At 34.7% G+C, this 20067-nt stretch overlaps 2 protein-coding genes across 2 annotated transcripts in view; one reads left to right on the forward strand and one right to left on the reverse strand.

Moving 5' to 3' along the window:
* The window catches only part of DHX29 (DExH-box helicase 29), a 41390-nt gene extending 26887 nt beyond the window's left edge, over positions 1-14503 (reverse strand). The window contains exons 1-6 of the mRNA XM_039869948.1: positions 14185-14503; positions 6437-6510; positions 5274-5387; positions 4245-4374; positions 3420-3565; positions 1760-1888 (exon numbers count right to left, since the gene is read on the reverse strand). Coding sequence (XP_039725882.1) covers positions 1760-1888; positions 3420-3565; positions 4245-4374; positions 5274-5387; positions 6437-6510; positions 14185-14365 — 774 coding nt within the window. The 5' untranslated portion in view covers positions 14366-14503. The remainder of the gene's footprint in view (positions 1-1759; positions 1889-3419; positions 3566-4244; positions 4375-5273; positions 5388-6436; positions 6511-14184) is intronic.
* An 85-nt stretch (positions 14504-14588) lies between these two features.
* Positions 14589-20067, forward strand: part of MTREX (Mtr4 exosome RNA helicase) — a 77129-nt gene continuing 71650 nt past the window's right edge. Inside the window, exon 1 of the mRNA XM_039869949.1 lies at positions 14589-14973. Coding sequence (XP_039725883.1) covers positions 14840-14973 — 134 coding nt within the window. The 5' untranslated portion in view covers positions 14589-14839. The remainder of the gene's footprint in view (positions 14974-20067) is intronic.

The following is a 20067-nucleotide window of genomic DNA, read 5'->3' on the forward strand; positions in this document are numbered from 1 at the left end:
CCCATACCTCTACTGGCTCCTCACAATCAACAGAAGTTGTCAAATTCATTTTTTGGGGCATCAAAATCTTCTAGTCTCAGATGAGCTCATCTGTTTATTCTTATCTGCCAGTATGTAATCACACATTTTATCCTCTATACATGTTCATCTATTTTTTCATAATCAAAGGCCCCAAGCACAATTCCATGTCTGTACCCTGTTCACACTATTTCACTTATCTAGATCCTCTTCCAATCCTTTATTGACTATACACACTCTATGCACCCTTCAAGGCCCATCTCTTTGAAGTCTACCTAATGCTCCAATCAGAAGAGACCTCTCTGAATCTCAAAGTAGACTTGTACTGTCCTAAATTGTTTTTTGTTTAGTTTAATATAGGCACGTGGTTAGAAACAGAAGAGTATAAGAAAAAAGAAGTCTCCTTCTCACCCTACCATCCCAAGTCCTAATCACTAGTAAGTTTCTTGTGTATCTTTCTAAATGTCTTCTTTGCATACATAAGAATGCAAATATATGTATGTTATTTTTTTGTTTCACACAAGTGGGTTCATCATAACATGTGCTGTTGTGCAACTTTTTTTTCCTTTCTAAGCCAACTTTATTAAGGTATGATTTACTTACAATAATATGTACCCATTTTAAAGTATACATGTGAATTTGACAACTGTATACACCTGTGTAACCACCATCACAACTAAGATATAAAATAGTTCCATTATCACCAAAAGTTTCTTCATGATGTGTTATAGTCAATTTCCTTACCCCACCCCCAGACGCAGGCAACCACTGATCTGCTGTCACTATAGATTTTGCATAGATGACTTTTCTGGAATTTAATATAATGAAATTATTTAGAACATACTCATTTCTGTCTGGCTTTTCTCATTCTTGTACAATGCTTTTGAGAGTTGCTTACAGTGTTTGGCTATTATGAATAAAGTTGCAGTGAACATTCATTTAAGTACATGTCTTTTTTTTGTGGACATATGTTTTTAGTTTTCTTGAGTAAATACCTAGGAATGAAACTGTTGGGTCATATGATAAGTAAATGTATAACTTCTTAATAAAGTGCCAGTTTTCCAAAGTGGTTATACCATTTTTTATTCCCACAATCAATGTATGAGTGTTCCACTTGTTCCATATCCTCCTAACATTTGGTATTATGGATCTTTTTTAATTTTAGCCATTTTGATGGATATATAAGTATCTCACTGCAGTTTTCATTTTCATTTCTTTGATGACTAGTGATGTTGAACATACTTTTCATGTTTATTGGATATCTATATATCTACTTTTGTGAAGTATCTGTCACCATTTCAAAACTTCTTTATAAATTCTAGATATGTCTTTTGTCAGATATTATGTATTATAATATTTTCTTCCTACAACTTGCTTGTTTCACTTAGACTTATATTTTCAGTTTATTTCTGGGTTTTCTCTCTCCAGACTATGGGTTTCCTCTGTAAAGGAATGTGCCTTTCTTTTTTTATTACCCAAAGAATTTAGTATATTCCTCATACATAACAACCATTTAAAAATATTTGATTATCTCTTCGAGCATGGGAAAAATATAATTAATATCTATTAAGCAGTTATTTTGAGTCATGTTTTTTCCTAAGTGTAAATTTGTTTAATCTTGGTATCAATCCTTAAAGGAAAGTATTTCTCTAATTTACAAATGAGGAAACTAAGGCTCAGAAAAGTTAAATATTTTTCCAAGGAATGTCCAGCTGGAAGCCTAATACAAATTTCTACTCACAGGGTCAAATTTTTCCTCCTCTTCTAAACTTTTAGAATTTTCACTCTTTTCTTCTTCATTTTGTTGTTCAGCATACCGCAAAATCCATTCTTTCATATTTACTTCCATATTTTTTTCTTCCTTTTTTGGCTAGAAATAAAAAACAAATATCTGAAAAACCAAAGTTAGAAAAAGGTATCAAAACTCATTAAGCGTCACTGCTTTTATGATTCCTTTATACTCAAAAACAGTAGATACACAGCCTCAAAAATCATATTCTTTAATGTTCAGTGAAGGACAAATGAACTCAACATTAAGAAAAGTCTAAACTTGCATAATCCAAATAACATGTTTACATGAGGGGCAAAAACAAAAACAAAAAAATGAGAGGTGAACTGTTAAAAATTAAAAAACTAGTGTTATTCCTTAAAAACTAGTTTTATGAGGATGATGCTTCCATAGGTCTTTGTTTTGTTTGTTTATAAGCTTTATTGAGGTATAATTGATATATAAAAAACTGCACATATTTCATGTATATTAACACACTATATACATTATATAGTAATTATTTAATATATAATGTATTTATAATACATATATAAAGTCATCATTTTGATGAACTTGGACATATGCATACACATGATACAACCACTACAATCAAGGTACTATAAATATTTATCACTTCCAAAACTTTCCTTCCGTTCTTGCGTGTGTTTGGAATGGGGTGGTGGTATGTATGGTAAAAACACTTAACATGAGACCCATGCTCTTACCATTTTTTAAAGTACACAATACTGTATTGTCATTATATGCACAGTGTTACACAGCAGATCTCTTGCACTTTCTCATCTTGCATAACTGAAACTTTATAACCTTTAAGCAACAACTCCTATTTTCCTTTCCTCCCAGCCCCTGGTAAACAATATTCTATTCTCTGCTTCTATGAATTTAACTATTTTAGATACCTCATATAAGTGAAATCACGCAGTATTTGTCTTTCTGGGACTGGCTTATTTCACTTAGCGTACTGTTTTCTAGGTTCATTCATATTCACAGGTGTTTTATAATATGCAGAGTATTTAAGTGTAGTGCACTAAGGAACTATACCTTCCAGTATTCATGTTTCCTGTAATACCCTTCAACAAGATTTTGGAATCAGTTAAGTGACTTGCTTCAATGAATGAGATGTTAACAAGAGTGATACAAGCAAGAACCTGATTAAATTTGTACATTAGGACTTAACATCTTGAAATATTTGTTCTTGGAAGCCAAATGTCATACAAGAATCACCATATGTGAGGAAACCCAATCTAGTCACATAGAGAGAGGGATGCCTGGCTACCTCTCAGCTGAAGCACTAGTCATGTGAGTAAGAAACAAATTTGGATGTTCCAGCCTCAAGAGATACCGTGTGGAACAGAAGAACTGTCCAAGTAAGCCCAGCCCAGACTCAAAATCCTAAGAAATAATAAATTGTTGGTTTAGGCCACTATACTTTGGGGTGGCTTTTTATGCAGGAATAGATAACTAAAACAGACAATGATAGAAAAGTTTGGCAAACGGGTAGGTTATATTCAATAAGTAGAAATGTTATAGCAACCTAATATTTATACTCCTATGAACTGCTATATATGCTTCATTCTGATTTTATATAATTTTAAATGTTTAATTCTTAAATTACCTTAATCTTAGGGTCTTCTTCCTGTTTTCTGGTTTTAAGTTGCAATGGAGATGAAATAGTGGCTTGTATTTGAGGAGACTGAAATTTTGGCCTACTTTTAGGTTGTCGCTCTTCAAATTCTTGACTAAATCCTTCGGGGAGTGCATCTTAAAAGAAATTGGAATGAGAATAAACATGCATATGATAATAAAACACACAAATATTTATAAAACATATAAATAAACGCTGTCTAGACAAAGAGCACCTAGTTTGCTTGCATCCCTCATCTTCTAAGAATAGAAGTCCTATGGTGAACTTGGTTTTACTGTCAAACTAGAAGTGGTTAACACTCATTGGATGATAGCTAGCTCGCCTCTATCTGGCCATTCATTCCACCCTCAATGTGGTATGTGGTATACTCCTAAAATTTCAAAAAAGATCTTAACTATATCCAGTCTTTGGCTGCTTGTTATAGCATATGGTAGTATCTTTAACCAGTCATACAAGCAATTTGTACTCCAGGCTCTTGCAAAGATTTATAATCTTGACACACTGCTTAATCAAATACTATTTATCCAAAGCCAAATGGCTCTAATTTCTAAAGAAAACCCATGAGACACAGCCTAATAGGTTAAAGATAGGCAAACTTAGATATTTTATTGTATTAAGTGCATTGTAAAATGACTATTAACAACTGAAAAAAGCACAAAAAATTCTTATTGCACAGACAACAACCTTAGAGATGAAAAAATTTTAAGCACAAGTCAAAAGCTTGATACAGATATCATATATACTGAAATTAGTTCAAAAGATTTTAGAAACAAAGAATTTTGATAATCGGCTTACCATCTGAAAGGTTTAAACAGAGCCAGTCCAAGGCAGAATGAAGGTCACCTCCATGTAAGAGTGTGTTAGTCATGGCATCTTCAATGTCCTTAGTCTTAAATGAAAATTCTTGTAAAGCCATATATAAATCCTATGAAAGGGAAATGTAAAAAACTCATTTATTCAATTTTCTCTCTTTCATTACTATATTCTCCCATTCATTTTAAACCAAAACATTTGACACAAATTATAATTTAAAAAATACATTTCCTTTATTTTTTTTTTCCAGTTAGAAGAGTTAAATGTGCTCATTGTACTGAGAATTTGAGAACTACAGACAATTTTAAAAAGAGCCAGGAGAAACTGCTCATATTCTCACTATCCAAAGATACTTTTTACAATGTAGTATGTTTCTTTTCAGTCATGTTTCTATGATTTTAAAAACAAATTTCACTTAACATTATAACATAAGCATCTTCTCAAGTTATTAGAAATTCTTCACCACTTTTAAAAACTGTATAACATTCCATTAGGCAGATATATTAGAATGTAATCATTCATTTTCCTACTGTTGACCACTTAGAACATTCTCATTTATTATAAGCAGCGCTTAAACATGTTCGAGCATTTTAATGTACTTCCTAAAGCATAATACTTAGAGTTAGGCCTAACTGGGTTCAAATCCAGACTCTGCTTACTCTGCTACTTACTGATTAATAACATCAGACTCACTTACATCATCTTTCTAAGCCTCAATTCCTTCATTTGAAAAATGGGGCAAAATATCTTCTGGGACTGCTGTGTCAGAGAAAATGTAAGCATAGTACCCACAGAGTATAATAACAATTTTGAGAATGTAATTTAGTTTTCATATCGCCATTTTAATGTGTGCATTTGTATCTTGCACAATTCCTTCCCTACTCTTGCAGATGGAAATGATCATTATGAAATCTCAATGGAAGCTGAAAAAGTCATTTTATCTCACATGTGATTCTGTCTTAAAAATGCACAACTAAATATAAATAACTTGAAAAAAAGTCTGCAAAATACCTGTAATTTTTTGGCAGTAAGTCTTCCAGAAATCACACCCTTATCATTATTTTGCTTTTTATGCTCATTGATCACTCTGATAATTCTTTGCTCTAGTTTGTTATTAATTACCACCTGTTGAGGTAAAAAGGCCATATTAGAAGCTAAATTATTAAATCATATTTAGTAATTAAATAATTAGAAGGAAATCATACAGTTTTTTATATCCATGCCAACCAAACTCAGAATTCCAGCTAAAATCAGATATAGTAATTATAATATTTTGGACTACTATTCATTAGACCACTTTCCTATCATACATTTAATATGGAAAAAGCAACAACATATAGCAAGAAAAAATTCCTCATGTAAAGTCTCTTGAAGCCATATATTTCAAGACAACGTCCTTGGACCTCCCTTGGATTGTTATCCCAAAGACAGATTCCTAAGCCCTATCTTAAACATGCTGAATCAAAATTCTTGGGAATGGAGCCCAGAAATCTGCCTTAATGTAAAGCAGTCCAAGCATACAGCCTGAAAGGATGGATGCTACAGTAAAATGGGGGCATATCAAGTAAAAAATAAAATCTGTACAAAGAGTAATTAGGTTACACAAATTCTTTTGGCTTCAAGAGTTTGAGTTCTATTTTTTCCTATTGGCCATTTCATCTTTTGTTGTTTCCATGTTTATAAAGATTATAAAGATACATGAAGTTAAAAAGATACATGAAGTGCTGAATAAGTCACCAAGAAAATCAACCTGGTATGTAATAAAGGACTTCATTAAGGTCACAGAGGTGACAAATTGAAAAAGGGAAGTAGGGCATTCTAGAGAGCGAGCCCATGGGCAAAAACCTAGAGTCATAAAGTCATATGAGATGAGGGGGAACAATGAGATGTGAACTAAAATTTTAAGTGGAGAGGGGGCTGAAAAGGTATACTGAGTCCGGTCTGAAAGGATGTGTATGCCATGCTTAGAAGTTTGGACCTAATTCAATCTTCCTTAATTTCTTACCAGCTCTCAACATATGTGTATGATTGATTTACTTTATTTTATAGATTAGCAATTAGTGTACTACTTACTCAAATTTTAAATGTCCCATCATTTTCTTATATTTAAGAATATATATATTTTCTTAAAAAAGAGAATATTTCTTGAAATGACTCAAAATCTTGATACTCACTTTCAAAATAGACTTATCCAGATTTGCAGGGCCACCAAAATCATTTGCAGAACTAAAACTATAGATTTTTGGACCTGTAACAGAATAGTAAAGGCAATTTAATGATTAATATCTATTACACTATTTTAATTTTCCTCCAAAGGTTGATAAGTATTATTTGATTTAAGCTCTTTCCCCCCACTTCACCAAATAAATCTAAAAGTCAACAAGTTTTCAAAATCTTTTTACCAATTAGCATTCCCTAGGTTAACCAGTATCCTATAAAATGCAAATGCCCATGTATCTTTTAGATTAAATTTATCTTCAACTTCCTATTTTAAAAAATTAGATGCTTTTCTGCCTGGTACTTAGTTGAAGTAAGATTTTTCAGAGGATATTAAATTCCTGGCAGAGAAGACAGGCTATTTTAAAGAGAAAGTGCTCCTCTAAAGGTAAAAGGAAGTTAAGAGTTCCTATCATCTATTAAGTCCAAGGTTGCTGTATTAGTTTCCATAAACTTGGTGGTTGAATATAACAAATACTTTCTCACAATTCTTGAGCCCAGAAGTTCAAAATCAAGGTATGAATAGGCCTATGCTCCCCCTGAAGGCTCCAGACAAGAATCTTTCCTTGCCTCTTCTGGCTAACGGTGACCGTAGATGTTATTTGACTTGTTGGCCTCCTTCTTCATATGGGTCTTCACATAGACTATTCCTTGTGTCTCTCTGTGTCCAAACCTGCATCTCCTTTCTCTGGATACTAGTCATTGGATTTAGGGCCCATCCTAAATTCAGGATGATTTCATCTCAAGATCCTTAACTAATTATATCTGCAAAGACCTCATTTACAAATAAAGTCACACTGAGATGGACATGAATTTTTGGGGGGACACTACTCAACTCACAACATTTGCCAAATCAACAGAAATACTATATATTATTAGTCTTCTAATAATGAGTGACCAGAAAAGAATAAATACTATTTTCAACATTATTTTGGTCTCATGATCTCCTTACTCTCTTAAAAATTATTGAAGATCTCAAATAGTTTCTGTTTATGTGGGTTATAAGATTGATATTTACCAATGATAAATTAAAAGGGAAAAATTTTTAAATAGTCATTAATTCATTTAAAATAATAAACCTATATCTTTGCAAATGGTAGGATTTCACTTTTTTAAATGGCTGAGTAATATTCCATTGAATATATGAACCATAACTTCTTTATCCAATTATCTGTTGATGGGCATTTAGGTTGCTTCCATATCTTGGCTGTTGTAAATTGTGCTGCCATGAACACAGGGATGCACAGATCTTTACAAATTATTGTTTTGGTTTTCTTTGGATAAATACCCAGAAGTGCAATTGCTGGTTCAAAAGGTACATACATTTTTAATTTTTTGAGAAACCTCTAGACTGTTTTCCATAGTGGCTGTACTAATTCACATGGATGGACCTAGAGGTTATTATGTTGAGTGATGTAAGTCAGACAGAGAAAAATAAATACCATATGATTTCAATTATGCAGAATCTAAGGAACAAAAAGAGCAAACTAAGCAAAAACACATTCATAAATATAGAGGACAATCTTGTGATAGCCAGAGGGGACGGGAACTGAGAGGCTGGGAGAAAAGAGCAATAGAAAGTAGTTGATAGATGGTCACAGGGATGGGGAGCACAGCATAGGGAGTGCAATTAGCATTAATGTAATGGCTAGGTGTAGAGCCAGAGAAGAGAGCAATCGGGGAGATCATTTATAATCTATATAAATGTCAAACCAATGTACTGTATACTTGAAACTAATAATAAAATTAAAAAAAAAAACTAAACAAAAAGAGGAAAAAATAATAAACCTACTACATGTTAATATAAATAACTTTTTATGAAAAATAACTACATTTCCCAGAACAAAATGTTTTCCATTTTTACACATTTCTTAATGTCTGGCTACTTCATTCGATCTGCTATAATATTACAAATCACATAGCCACTGGAAAATGCCACTATCAGTCATGAGAAAATGAGCATAAAAATGGCAAATAACATTTTAGAATTATTATGAAAATAGTTTTGATCTCATGGAGACTCTGCCATAAAGAACTCAAGAATTCCTTTTGAGTACACTTTGAGAACCACTGCTATATAAGAATAATCCTAAAATTTTATAGAACCCAGTCCTTCTGCTTTTATATACCTCAAAATAAGGACCTTTTTTTTTCACTTTGAGAGAAAACTAAACATTAAATTCAAGTGTTGCTTATATGATTTTAAAAGTCAAGGACTTTAGTCTCTGTTGGCTTGCATTAGGTTCTTCATTTTAAGATACTATCATAATTATGCATTTTGCATTTTAAAAGAAAAAATATTTTGAGAATAACTATTTACATTTGGGCAAACTGAACTGGTGACATCTGTGGCTCCCTCGTAAATTACGTCTGTGCTGTACTTATCTAGAAGGTACCCAAAGCTACCTGAATATGTCAAAAGATAATAATAATTGTTATCTTCTTGTCTCAGACTTTACCTTAGTTCTAGTAACCTTGCTCATAAACTCAAGTCAGTGATCATAAAGGAGAGTATAAGTAGTCTGTACCATTTCTGGGGTCTTATCAGTTGCAGTAAACTCATTCACAAACTTAGCATACTAATCAGAATTTTAGAGATCTCTACACTCATCATATTTAGGAGTCCCAGTTTTAACCCTTTATCGAAAGGTACAGATGAGAAGTTTATTAGCAAGACTATTGAAAAAGAGCTCAAGGTTGATATGTTACTGACAGAGGTGAAATTGTAAATTTCTTTAATAACTTCTTTTTTTTTTAATTAGTGACTTGAAGATTGCAGTAGTAAGCTCTCATTTGTCTCCTTTTACCATTCTACTTAAGACATCCGACTGTATCACCTCCTGGAGGTCAGCTTATACTGAAAAATTCAAGAAGGCAAATAAAAGATCCAAGTCCTAAGGAAATCAGGAGGGGAATGTTCACAAATACTGCTGCACATTCAGTAGGTGTCAATCAGGGTCTCTAAAAGTGGGTGTGTTTTCATTTTAATCAATATTCTGAGGAACTGAGCAATAATGAGATCTTGCCACAGAGATTTCACCAATTAAATCAAGTAAACCCCTAAGGCCCTTTCATTTTCAAATTCTTCCTAAAATATGTTCATATAAGATTTTTAACCAGTGTGAATGAAAATTCCAGAATTTGAAATGCATTATTTTAACAATTTTTTTAACAGGAATCCTTCTAAAATGTATTTACACTTCCTGCCAAACTACACAGTACATAAGCAAAATGCAAAGCCTTTATGATGTATTTCTTTTTATGAATACGTATTACTGTACTGAGAAGTTGACAGAGGCTACTGTAAAGGCTGAACTTACTCAATTTCCTGAGACTGCTCTAATTTTCTACTTGGTGATTCTTTAGTCTCTTTTTCTGTCAGCTGCCAATTTTCAGAATGTCAACCTAACAGCTTCTCACCCCCAGCTTTTAATCTGTTACTTAAGAAAAAGTGAAGGCACCAGAGGAAAACTTTTAAATTAGTAAACTATTCAAACTTTTAAATTAGTAACCCTATTTTCAAACACAATTCTAAGTCAATATGCCATGGCATAAAGATAGTTTCCATTCTTTTGCCAAGTGCCTAAGATTTCTGAAAGTTACTTTCTTTACTGGTATGAGACCTTTCTCTGTAAGTATGTTTTGTTTCAGATGGAGAGAGTTATTGAAAATCTGACTGGAAGTAAGGATGTTCGTATGCAATATCTCCAAGGCAAAAGTATTATAGATTTCAAATCTGTATGTGAAAGTCTATGCAACAACATAACATATATAATTTGCTGTCAAAAATATTAAAGTTGAAGCACAGAAAAACTAAGTGATTTCCTCAAGATGACTCAGCTAATAAAAAAAGCATCAGCCAGAATCAATATTTTTGTTGCCCATTCTCTTTTACAACATATTCCTTTTATACTGTATTACATTTTGTATCATTCAGTGATTGTAATGACCCACTACCACTAAGACATGAGTTGCTGCTGATAGGTGTAGTAAGGTACTCTGGTTCTCTTCTAATCAATAGTATATATCTAAAAAGGAATCTGAACAGGGATAAATAAGACCCAGTGGCAGTAAATAAGCCCAGTCCTTGTCCTCATGGAGCTCATATTACTGGTGGAGTAATTAAGCAACTAATTATCCAAATAAGCTATGAAGGGAAAGTATAGGGTATCTAGAGAATAAATTTTAGTGAACTGATATAACCTAAGTAGTCTGGGTCTCTGAGGAAGTCCATACTGCCAGAACCACCTGACTAATCTTTCAAAAATATAAACCAGTTAAGGTCACTTACCCCATTTAATACCAACTCCAGTCTCCCCTCTCTCACTCTATCCACAGAATTTCTTTTTGTCTTCTTGCAGCATGACAGACTTAGGGCCTTTGCCCTTGTTCCCTCGGACTCAAACATTCTGTCTCCATACCTTCCAAAAGCTGGTTGCTTCAAATCATCTGTTTAAATGTTTCCTCAGGGAAGCTATCTCCATACTAAACCAAAACAGCCCCCATCATCCCTTATTCTTTACCAAGTCACTGTTTTCTGACCTTCATAGCACTTTTCCTACTATTTTTGTGACCCTAAAAAATACTTATAATGGCTTCTACGAGTTTACTTATGATATCAGTTCCCCAGTCTTATTTTCCTCTTAAGATTTTAAGTTTCAACTAGGTTTAAAGATTTTTCACAGACACAAGCCTTATGGTCATAAGCTACCTTCCCCCACCCCGGATAATGTAAGCTCCTGGAAAGCAGGGATCTCAGTCTGTTTTGTTCATGTGGTATCCCCAGTGCCTAAAATCTTGCCTGGCACATAGCAGCTCTTCAAAAATTATTTGAAGAACAAATGAAATAAAAAAAACAGGAGTGGCATAATATCCAAAATTGTGCCAAGAGCCATTTCATGGCACCAGTGATTTTCTACCTTTAGAAATTTTCAGTATACTACATACAATCCTTCAAATTGTTTGAAAAGATAGAAATGGAAGTAGAGTAGAACAATTACATTTACAATAGGAACTACTAAGAATTCAGAGGTAATGTTTCTTTGGTGTATTTCTCCACTTTTTTCTCAAAAGTAGTCCTATTATATGCTATAAAAAATACCTAAACAATATAACATTAAAAAAAGCAAAAAAAAAAAAGGCAAAAAACAAAACAAACAAACAAAAAAAAACCCCTATGTGGCAATCTGTGTGGCAACATTTTATTGTTGCTATTAGAGTTATGAAAAATTCCCTACAAATTTAGCTACAAATTTAGTAGATAACCTCTCATTTTCTCTCTTGATTTCTTGGCCTTAATAATTCCACTGAATCTTTCCTTGTCATTTACAAATCTTTTGAATGACTAATATGCACAGCATTGGAGTAGACGCTAATGGATGTTAAAGTCCATGAAACAGTTTACCTCCTAAAATTTTGTAGGACAGATAAAATGCATAACTCCTCACATACCATAAGCAAGATCTAAATATTGAAAAAAAAAAAAGATTCAAACAGTAATGATACATGAGCTGTGGATAAAGGAAGAATTCAAAAATGAGTTGACATCTTAGGTGGGTATTACAGGATTTTGGTAAATAATGTAAGGTATAGATGGCATTCCATTAGGAGAAAATGGCAAGAATAAACATGAGGAGGCATGTTTATTCTTGTCAACAGCTGCAATTAGAGCAGAGAATATATACCAGACTGGCTATAGCTGAATACAGAAATCAGTAAAAATGCTGGAAAGAGGGTCTTGGATGCTAGCTGAATGTTTTGGACTTTATCACAAAGTCAGTGAGGATGCTGTGGAAGAAACTGGGAAGTGCTAGGGTCAAAGGCAGTGTTTCTCAAAGATCAATCTGATGCCCGGTATGCAGGACTGGAGGAGGAAAAAAGAGCAGAGCTAAAAAAAAAACTCATTAGAAGCCTTTGCTGGTACCCCCAGGAATTCACAAGTACCTAGAATGAGCTGTGAATAGTACAAATGAAAAGTGAAAGGGTATACATGAAAGATAATAGATGAGGACTACACAAAAGACTGGATGTGAAGAAGAAAGAAAGGCATCAAAAATAACTAGTGATGTTGGATAAAAAGGAATATGGAAGAACAAAAACATGGAAGTCAGAGTGAGAAGCTAGTTTGGGGAAGAGAAGTGTAGCTTAGTATTAGCCAAGTTAAATTTGAGATGCTTGCAAAATAGGGCCAAAAGTAAATGTAGAAATGGCTGACTTGAGCTTGGAATTGAGACCAGGATTGAATATGTTGATTGAGAAGTCATCTACAGGCAAAAAGACAATAGTAGATGAACTCTCCTAGAAGGGCTGTAGAGAAGAAACTATACTGTCACAGACTGACGCCTTCAGTAAGGGGATGGGGGCATGGGGAGCCAAAGAATACAACGAATGACTATTAGAGACTTCAAAGAATTCAGAAGAATATCAGCAAATGACTAAGAGGCAGAAAGGGGTCGATTAACAGAATAAAAGTGCCACAGAACAGTCAAGGATAATCCTATGTATTTGTAATCACAGGCATAACTTTGTAGTTAAAATGTTACAATAAATTGCAGGGCCAAGAATCATTTTCCACCTTCTAGGTGAAGATTTGGTACCTGCCTACTTCTTTAGTCTCTCTTTCTTAGGCAATGCTTACATGCTATGAGTACCTCAAAGGCCTGAGTTCTTACCAGACTCAAGATCCTTGCATATGGTATTCCTTACCTCTGCCAGGAATACTATGTCTGCCATTCTTTACAGAATTAACACTTATTCGTCCTCCTGATATCAGCTTAACTGTCACTTTCAAAGACCATCCATGACTCCTTCCTCTCCCAGTAAAAATGATAGATTACCATGTTAAATTCTATTTCTTAGCTTTTTATGGCACTTATCAATTATCGGTGTTTGTTTGATTATTTAATGCCTGTCTCTGCCATTAGACTGGCAAGCTCCATGAGGTGATGTATGTTTTGCTCATTCCATCCCTAACATCATGCCAGAAACACAGTAGGTGTTCAATAAAAATTTATTGTATGACTATTTCAGTAAGAACTACAAGCAAACAAACTAAGCACAACGAAACAGTGTATAACTGTTCATCTTTTAAAATCGGCTCTAATAGTGGCCTGCTGATCTCGGGAATCGGCAGTCTCCAAGTTGAATCATCAAACCAAATCGCAAGGTAAGCAAAAATGCATAGCTGCAGTAAAGATCGAAGATAATTTTATAGTATGCTATGCCCATATTCGGTGTGATTCGGTGTGTAAGTACTGATAATCTTATTAAGTACTGATTTCCATAACACACGGAAACACTACATCGTGACTGAAAATTATATAAAGACCAGGTAAAAAAACGGGTCTGGCTCCAGGAGGTTAGGAACTCCACACTATACTATGCACTAGGCTAGTTAGTTTAGATGATGGCTCAGGGCTGATTCCTGCTGAAACGCAAGCTAAGGCAATTTATTTTCTTCCCGGAAGGAGAAAATGTAGGGGTTAGGTACGAGACACCAGGCTGCAACGGGGCTACTGTTGGAACTTTACAAGCCCAAACACCTTAAACTGATCTACAACAAAGCGATCCAGTAAGGGAGCTAACAGCTCCAGGTGTGGGATATAAGATCCGAGACCGAGGGTCCGCCCAGGTGCAAAGGCTTCTCCCTCGCTACAAGCAGCAGCGTCTAGGGGCGGAAATCCCGGGTCTGGACGACCGCTCGTACCTTGCTTGACTCGAGATTCCCTGGTGCTGGCGGCAGCGGTGGGGGGCGGCCTGGCCACAGGCTTTTTGTTTTGGGCCTCGCCCGCAGCTCCAGCCTCGGCGGATTTGGCTCTAGAAGCAGACAGGGCGGCCCGGACAGCCGCGGCTCCCGGGGCCTTGTGTTTCTTGTTCTTGCCGCCCATGTTGCAGCTGTGGCAGAAGACTTCTCCCAGCAGGCCCCGGAACCACCTCAACACAGCTTCCAGTAGTTCTTTACATTCCCCGGGGCCAGCGTTGCCACCGAGCGTCCTCCATCCGGGCTTCTCGGGCCTGGGAGATCGCTGCCTCGTAATTGGCCCGATTCCTCAAGGTCCCGCCTCCTTACCGCCCTCCCACCGCCCTGCAGGTACTTATTGGGTACCCTGCACCCTCGCCTGTTCGCTCGCTGAGTTCCATCTTTAAGGAGCTGCCCACCCATTAGTGGTCAGAAAGGAAGAAAACGTCGGAAAGGAAAGGTCGGAAGAGAAAAAGAAGCCAAGAAAGAATTCTTGGTAGCTATGTGACTCGACTATTTTTGACTCCCACGGGCCACTGTTGAAGCTTCATTAGGCGTCACTGTCGATGCGGCTGCGGAGCATTGTGGGTAGGAGGGAGATTTGGTCTCGCAGCTCCGAAAGATGGCGGACACTTTCGGGGATGAGCTCTTCAGCGTGTTCGAGGACGACTCGACCACTGCGCCCGGAACCAAAAAAGACAAGGAGAAGGAGAAGGGGAAATGGAAGGGGCCGCCAGGGTCTGCAGAAAAGGCCGGGTATGTGTTTTTACGTTCTCAGTGCTGAGGGAAGAAAATACGACATTCTCGAGCACGAGAAAGTGGAGTGTATACTGAGTGGTGTCGGGAAGTGAAGGGGTTTGAGAAAAATGTTGAAGAGGGAGGAAGAATGCTAGTTTGGGGAAGCGGGGTCTTGGCGTACCTCGGTGTCCGCAGGCAGCGTAGACTTCTGCCGCTGCACTTGTCTTAGGCCTACGTTGCTGTCTCAATACCTCTGTCTGCGCGGTGGAGTCGTGAGCGCAAGGTCTCAGATTTAGCACCAGAACAATACCTGGCAGGTATTTTTTAATAAAAGAAACGAATGGCCAGTTGAGTAAAGGGTTAAGATGCTTAGAAAAGGTGACTTGGGTTGAGTTGGAGGGGAAAGGGCAAATAACATCGGAAGGAGGAGAAATTTAATCTCCAAGCTATAGTTTTCTTGCGCGTAAAAAGATGATGGTGCGTACCGCCAGGGTTATTCTGAGGATTAAATGAGATAATGTGCAAAGCGCCTAACAGTGCTTAGCACATAATAAAATTTCAAAAGCTGGTTATCAAATTTATTGAGAAAAAATTTAAAAATTATTGGTCTGTAAACATATATTTGGACTGATGCATTTGACCACCAGAAAGTGTACAGAATTGTAGTAAAACAAAACAAGGACAAGCTAATACGTGAATTAGATAAAGATTGTCCATTCGGCAGTTTTAATCAAAGTTTGTGGAACACCAGAACTGGAGGTATGTATATATCCGAAGGTTATTTGTGTTGGTACTGCTTGAGGTGGGTTCCCTGTGGGAAAGTATAATGACACTTAACAGATTAGAGCGCTAGCAGAACAATGAGTGTGAAGTTGTATGCAATAGGAGTGATCTAAGAGTGACGGAAAGTAGAAAAATAGTATTCCCCTCACTGAGTTGGAGCTGGAGATTTTGGGGGAACTTTTCAGGGAAAATGAGAAAAGAGGACAGATTGTTTTTTTTCCAAACAGGAATAATTAATAAGTACTGTAATTTGAATGGGCAACTCTGATATTATGAAGACAATACATGTATAATTTCCCACTTTTGTCAATACTTTGCTATAGAATTACTAGGGTAAAATTAATTCAGTTTGTAGCTGTTTCCACAACCTTCCAAGGTGAAAACTTGTAGGATATAAAAGTGATCTAATTTACATTTTTATCTTATTAGGATATATGAGAACATTAGAGAAGGGAAATATGTAAGACAATATAGAACATAAGTAATTTAAGAGACCTTAATAGGCCTAGTCTTGTAGGTGCTTTTAGGAAAAAATTCAATTTTTCTGATTCCAATTATCATACTGTCATAATTATTATATAAACAATACGTATAGCATGATTTCTATCTGATTTGTGTAACACAGGAGGACAAATCCAGGAACTTTAGAGGAACTTATTTATATAATACACCAAACCTAGTGGGCGCTTTTTGGAAAGCTTTTTTTATGAGAATTGTCTAGAGAGTTAGATAATGTTATGAAAAACTCCATGTACCCACAAATCAGTAATACTTCAGCAAATTAAGTCCTTGTCAATCTAGTCTCACTCTCTTTTTCTTTTGTAAATTGAATGCTACTCAGATTAGTTCTCCCTAAATATTTCAGTATGCATCTTATCGATAATGACTTTTTCAACATAATCATAAAGCCATTATTACACCTAACGAAATTTATAATAATTCCTTAATATTATTGAATCCAGATCGCAATTTCTCCTTTTGTCTCAAAGATGTTTTTTTCATAGTTGGTTTATTTGAATTAGGATCCAGACAACGTGCATACACTGTTTTGGTTGTTATATCCCTTAAGTCTTTTATTCTACAGAGCTCTTTTTTTCCTTATGCCACTGATACCTTTTGGAGAGGGGTTGGTGAGAGGAGAGATCAGGTCATTTGTCCTCTACAGTTTCTCACATCTTGAATTTGCTTTATTATGCTGTTATTTAACTATTAACTAGCTACTTTATCCTCAGGTATATACTATCCTTATATCGAGTTGCTCTATCCATTATCATAGCTACTACCTACCTGTAGCAGTTGAGCGCTTAAATGTAGCTAGTCAGAATTGAGATGGGCAATGAGTGTAACATACACACCAGATTTTAAAGACTTTAAAAAAAATGTGAAGTACCTCATTGATTTTTATCTTTATTATATACTGAAATAATAATATTTTGTATTTATTAGGTTAAGTAAAATACATAAAATTATTTAACTCAATATAGTTAATAGAAATTTAAAATTACATGTGTAGCTTGTATTATGTGTGTCTATATATTGGCCAGCATTGATGTAGAGACTTAATTACATTCTGGTTTAATCGTTTTAGATATGAATGCTTTATAGTGGTGCTGTTTACTTCCTATTGTATTATATCACAAGATACACATGATGTTGTTCCATACTTCTAAGATTGATCAGTGAGTTAAAGAGTGTCAACCTGATCCCTCATCAACCTTTCACATAATGGCTCTAGCACCTAAGATAATTGCCTAATTCCATTATTTAAGTAGCAGTTGCAAAATGGTGATTTTTCTATTTTTATCCTTTTTTCCCCTCCATTTATTACTTGGAATCCAACTATACAGAAAGAACATTACCTCTTAGCTGTTTGCCTTGAAATACAGTTCATAGGAGAAGGCAGGATAAATGTGATTATCAGTTTTAAGAGAAATGAGTTGTGTCCTACGGAACTTCCAATGTTGAGTAACATGGGTGCCTGATTATGTGTTTAGTTTCTTGATGAATTGATGGGTTTTTATATATTTGATGTGTTTTATGCCTTTGCACAAATATAGTTTCTATTATCTTTGAGAAACTTAAAACCTAAATTGATAGTGGAACATTTTCCTTCAGAAGAGCCATATTCTTTAATATTGTATGTTAGACTTTCAGGTCTCCAATTATTTCTCTTATAGCTTGTTCTCTTATAGCTTGATATGTATGTTACATGTGGAACTTGCACACTTGAAACACCTGAGTTACACAGAAAGTCTGGAAATAAAGTGTCATAGATAACAAGCTTCCTCTTTAAGAATAAGGTTTTGATTTATTGAAATAATCTGAAAATGTTGTTTTTAGATATGACAACCAAATTGTGGAATCCTGTACAGAATCCTTATAAAGGGCAATTGGCAAAATCTGAATAAGTTTATAGATTAGATAATAATACTGTATCAATGTTAATTTCTTAATTTTGATAACTGTTCTGGGGATTGGGACATGGACATCATTGGAGAGTGGGGTGCATAATTCTGCCTACCACACTGTTGAAAACACAAAATGGTACATATCTCCTGTGGAGAGGAATTTGGCAACACCCAGCAAAATTACATATACTTACCTTTTGATCTAGTAATTACATTTCTAGGAATCTATCCCAAAGATAAAATGGCAAAAAAATTTTAAAGCCTACAAAACAGATATGTGTAAGGCTGTTCAAAGCTACATCATTTGTAATACCATAAAAAGTGAGGAGTGGAAAAGACAGCTACAGATGTGCACACACATGCACATGATTTGAGTGTATTTCCAAAAAAATAACGAAAGGATAAACCAGAATCTCAAGGGAAGGGGAGAAACGGCAGAAAGAACAAGGATGAAAGCAAGAATGTTTTAAACCTTTGATTTTGGAACTGTAAAATAATGTTTTAGTTATTTTTTTTAAAAATTAAATTTTTAGCATTCCTTAAAAATGGAAAATAAATGGAAACAAATGAACACAGTAAGTATCAAGTAACATTTAGAAAAAGAACTACTATATTTTCACTCTTAGTGCGATACAGTCTAAGTACAAAAAGAACCATAAACTATCTTATTTGTAATAACAATATTAATACTATTTTAAAACTATTATATGTAAGATAAAATTTAGTTATGTAATTATCTTTAGGAATGAAGATTTTCAGCAAAAAAAGATACAATTTAAGTTAAATAAAAACCCTGTAATATTAATCATGTCAGTCTGAACTCATTTTTCTAAAAGCAAAGATTCCCCAATTCTTTCCATAGTTAAGGCCTAAAAAACAATGAAATCCAGTAGCAGTGATCACTCTATGCACTAAATAACATTTCCCACTGTAAGAAACTTTTAGAGATGTGGCTGATACCAGGTCTGAGGCTGGATTTTTCTTTAGCTACTTTAGTCAAAAACAGTGTATCACAGTAAGTCGAATGCAGAAACCGATGAGAGTCCAGCTGCCTTCTATTAAGCCAGATTTTGCAAATTTCTTCTGTTAAAGATAGATGTGCAAAAATAGAAAACAATGGCACTTATATAAAATTTTGAGGGGGAAATACTTTTTTTAGAAGTTATTTATGTTAACATGTAATGGTTTTGTTACTGCTATTTTAAAATGAATTGATAAGTAAATATTTAAGTTTTTTTCAGTTTTAATATTTAATATGGTAAATATCAGTAGATATAACTACATAAACAAAATTCTTTGGAATTCTCAATAAATTTTAAGACTGGAAAAGGATTCGGAGACCAAAAACTTGAGAGCCACTGATGTAGTATAGTCTATTTTAATTTGCATTTTCCTAATAATGATTTTGATCTTTTCATAAGCTTATCGGCCATTTGGGTATCCTCTTTTGTAAAGTGCCTATAGTGTCTTTTGCTCATTTTTTAAATTAGGATGTCTTTTTTATTTTTAATTTATAGTCTCCACCTCTAGGTTTTTAGATATATGCCTTTTGTCAGTTATGTGTTTCAGATATCTTCTCCCACTCTTTGTCTTGCTCCTTTACTTTCTTAATAGGGCCTCTCGATTAACAGAAATTCTTAGTTTTAATGCAGTCCAGTTTATCAGACTTTTTGGTTAATAATTTTATGTCTTGTTTAATAAAAAAATGAAGATAATTTTCTTACTTTATCTTCTAGAGGCTTTCTTGTTTTTGCCTTTCACAATTAGATCTAAAATCCACATGACTCATCTTGGAAGCTAAGCAGGGTCGGGCCTGGTTAGCATTTGGATGGGAAACCACCTAAGAAGACCAGGTGCTGTAGGCATAAAAAAAAAATTTAAAAATAAAAATAAATAAAATCCACATGAAATTGGTTTTTGT

This window comes from Pteropus medius, unplaced genomic scaffold, assembly GCF_902729225.1.
Source record: "Pteropus medius unplaced genomic scaffold, Ma_sr-lr_union100, whole genome shotgun sequence".
NCBI lineage: Eukaryota > Metazoa > Chordata > Mammalia > Chiroptera > Pteropodidae > Pteropus > Pteropus medius.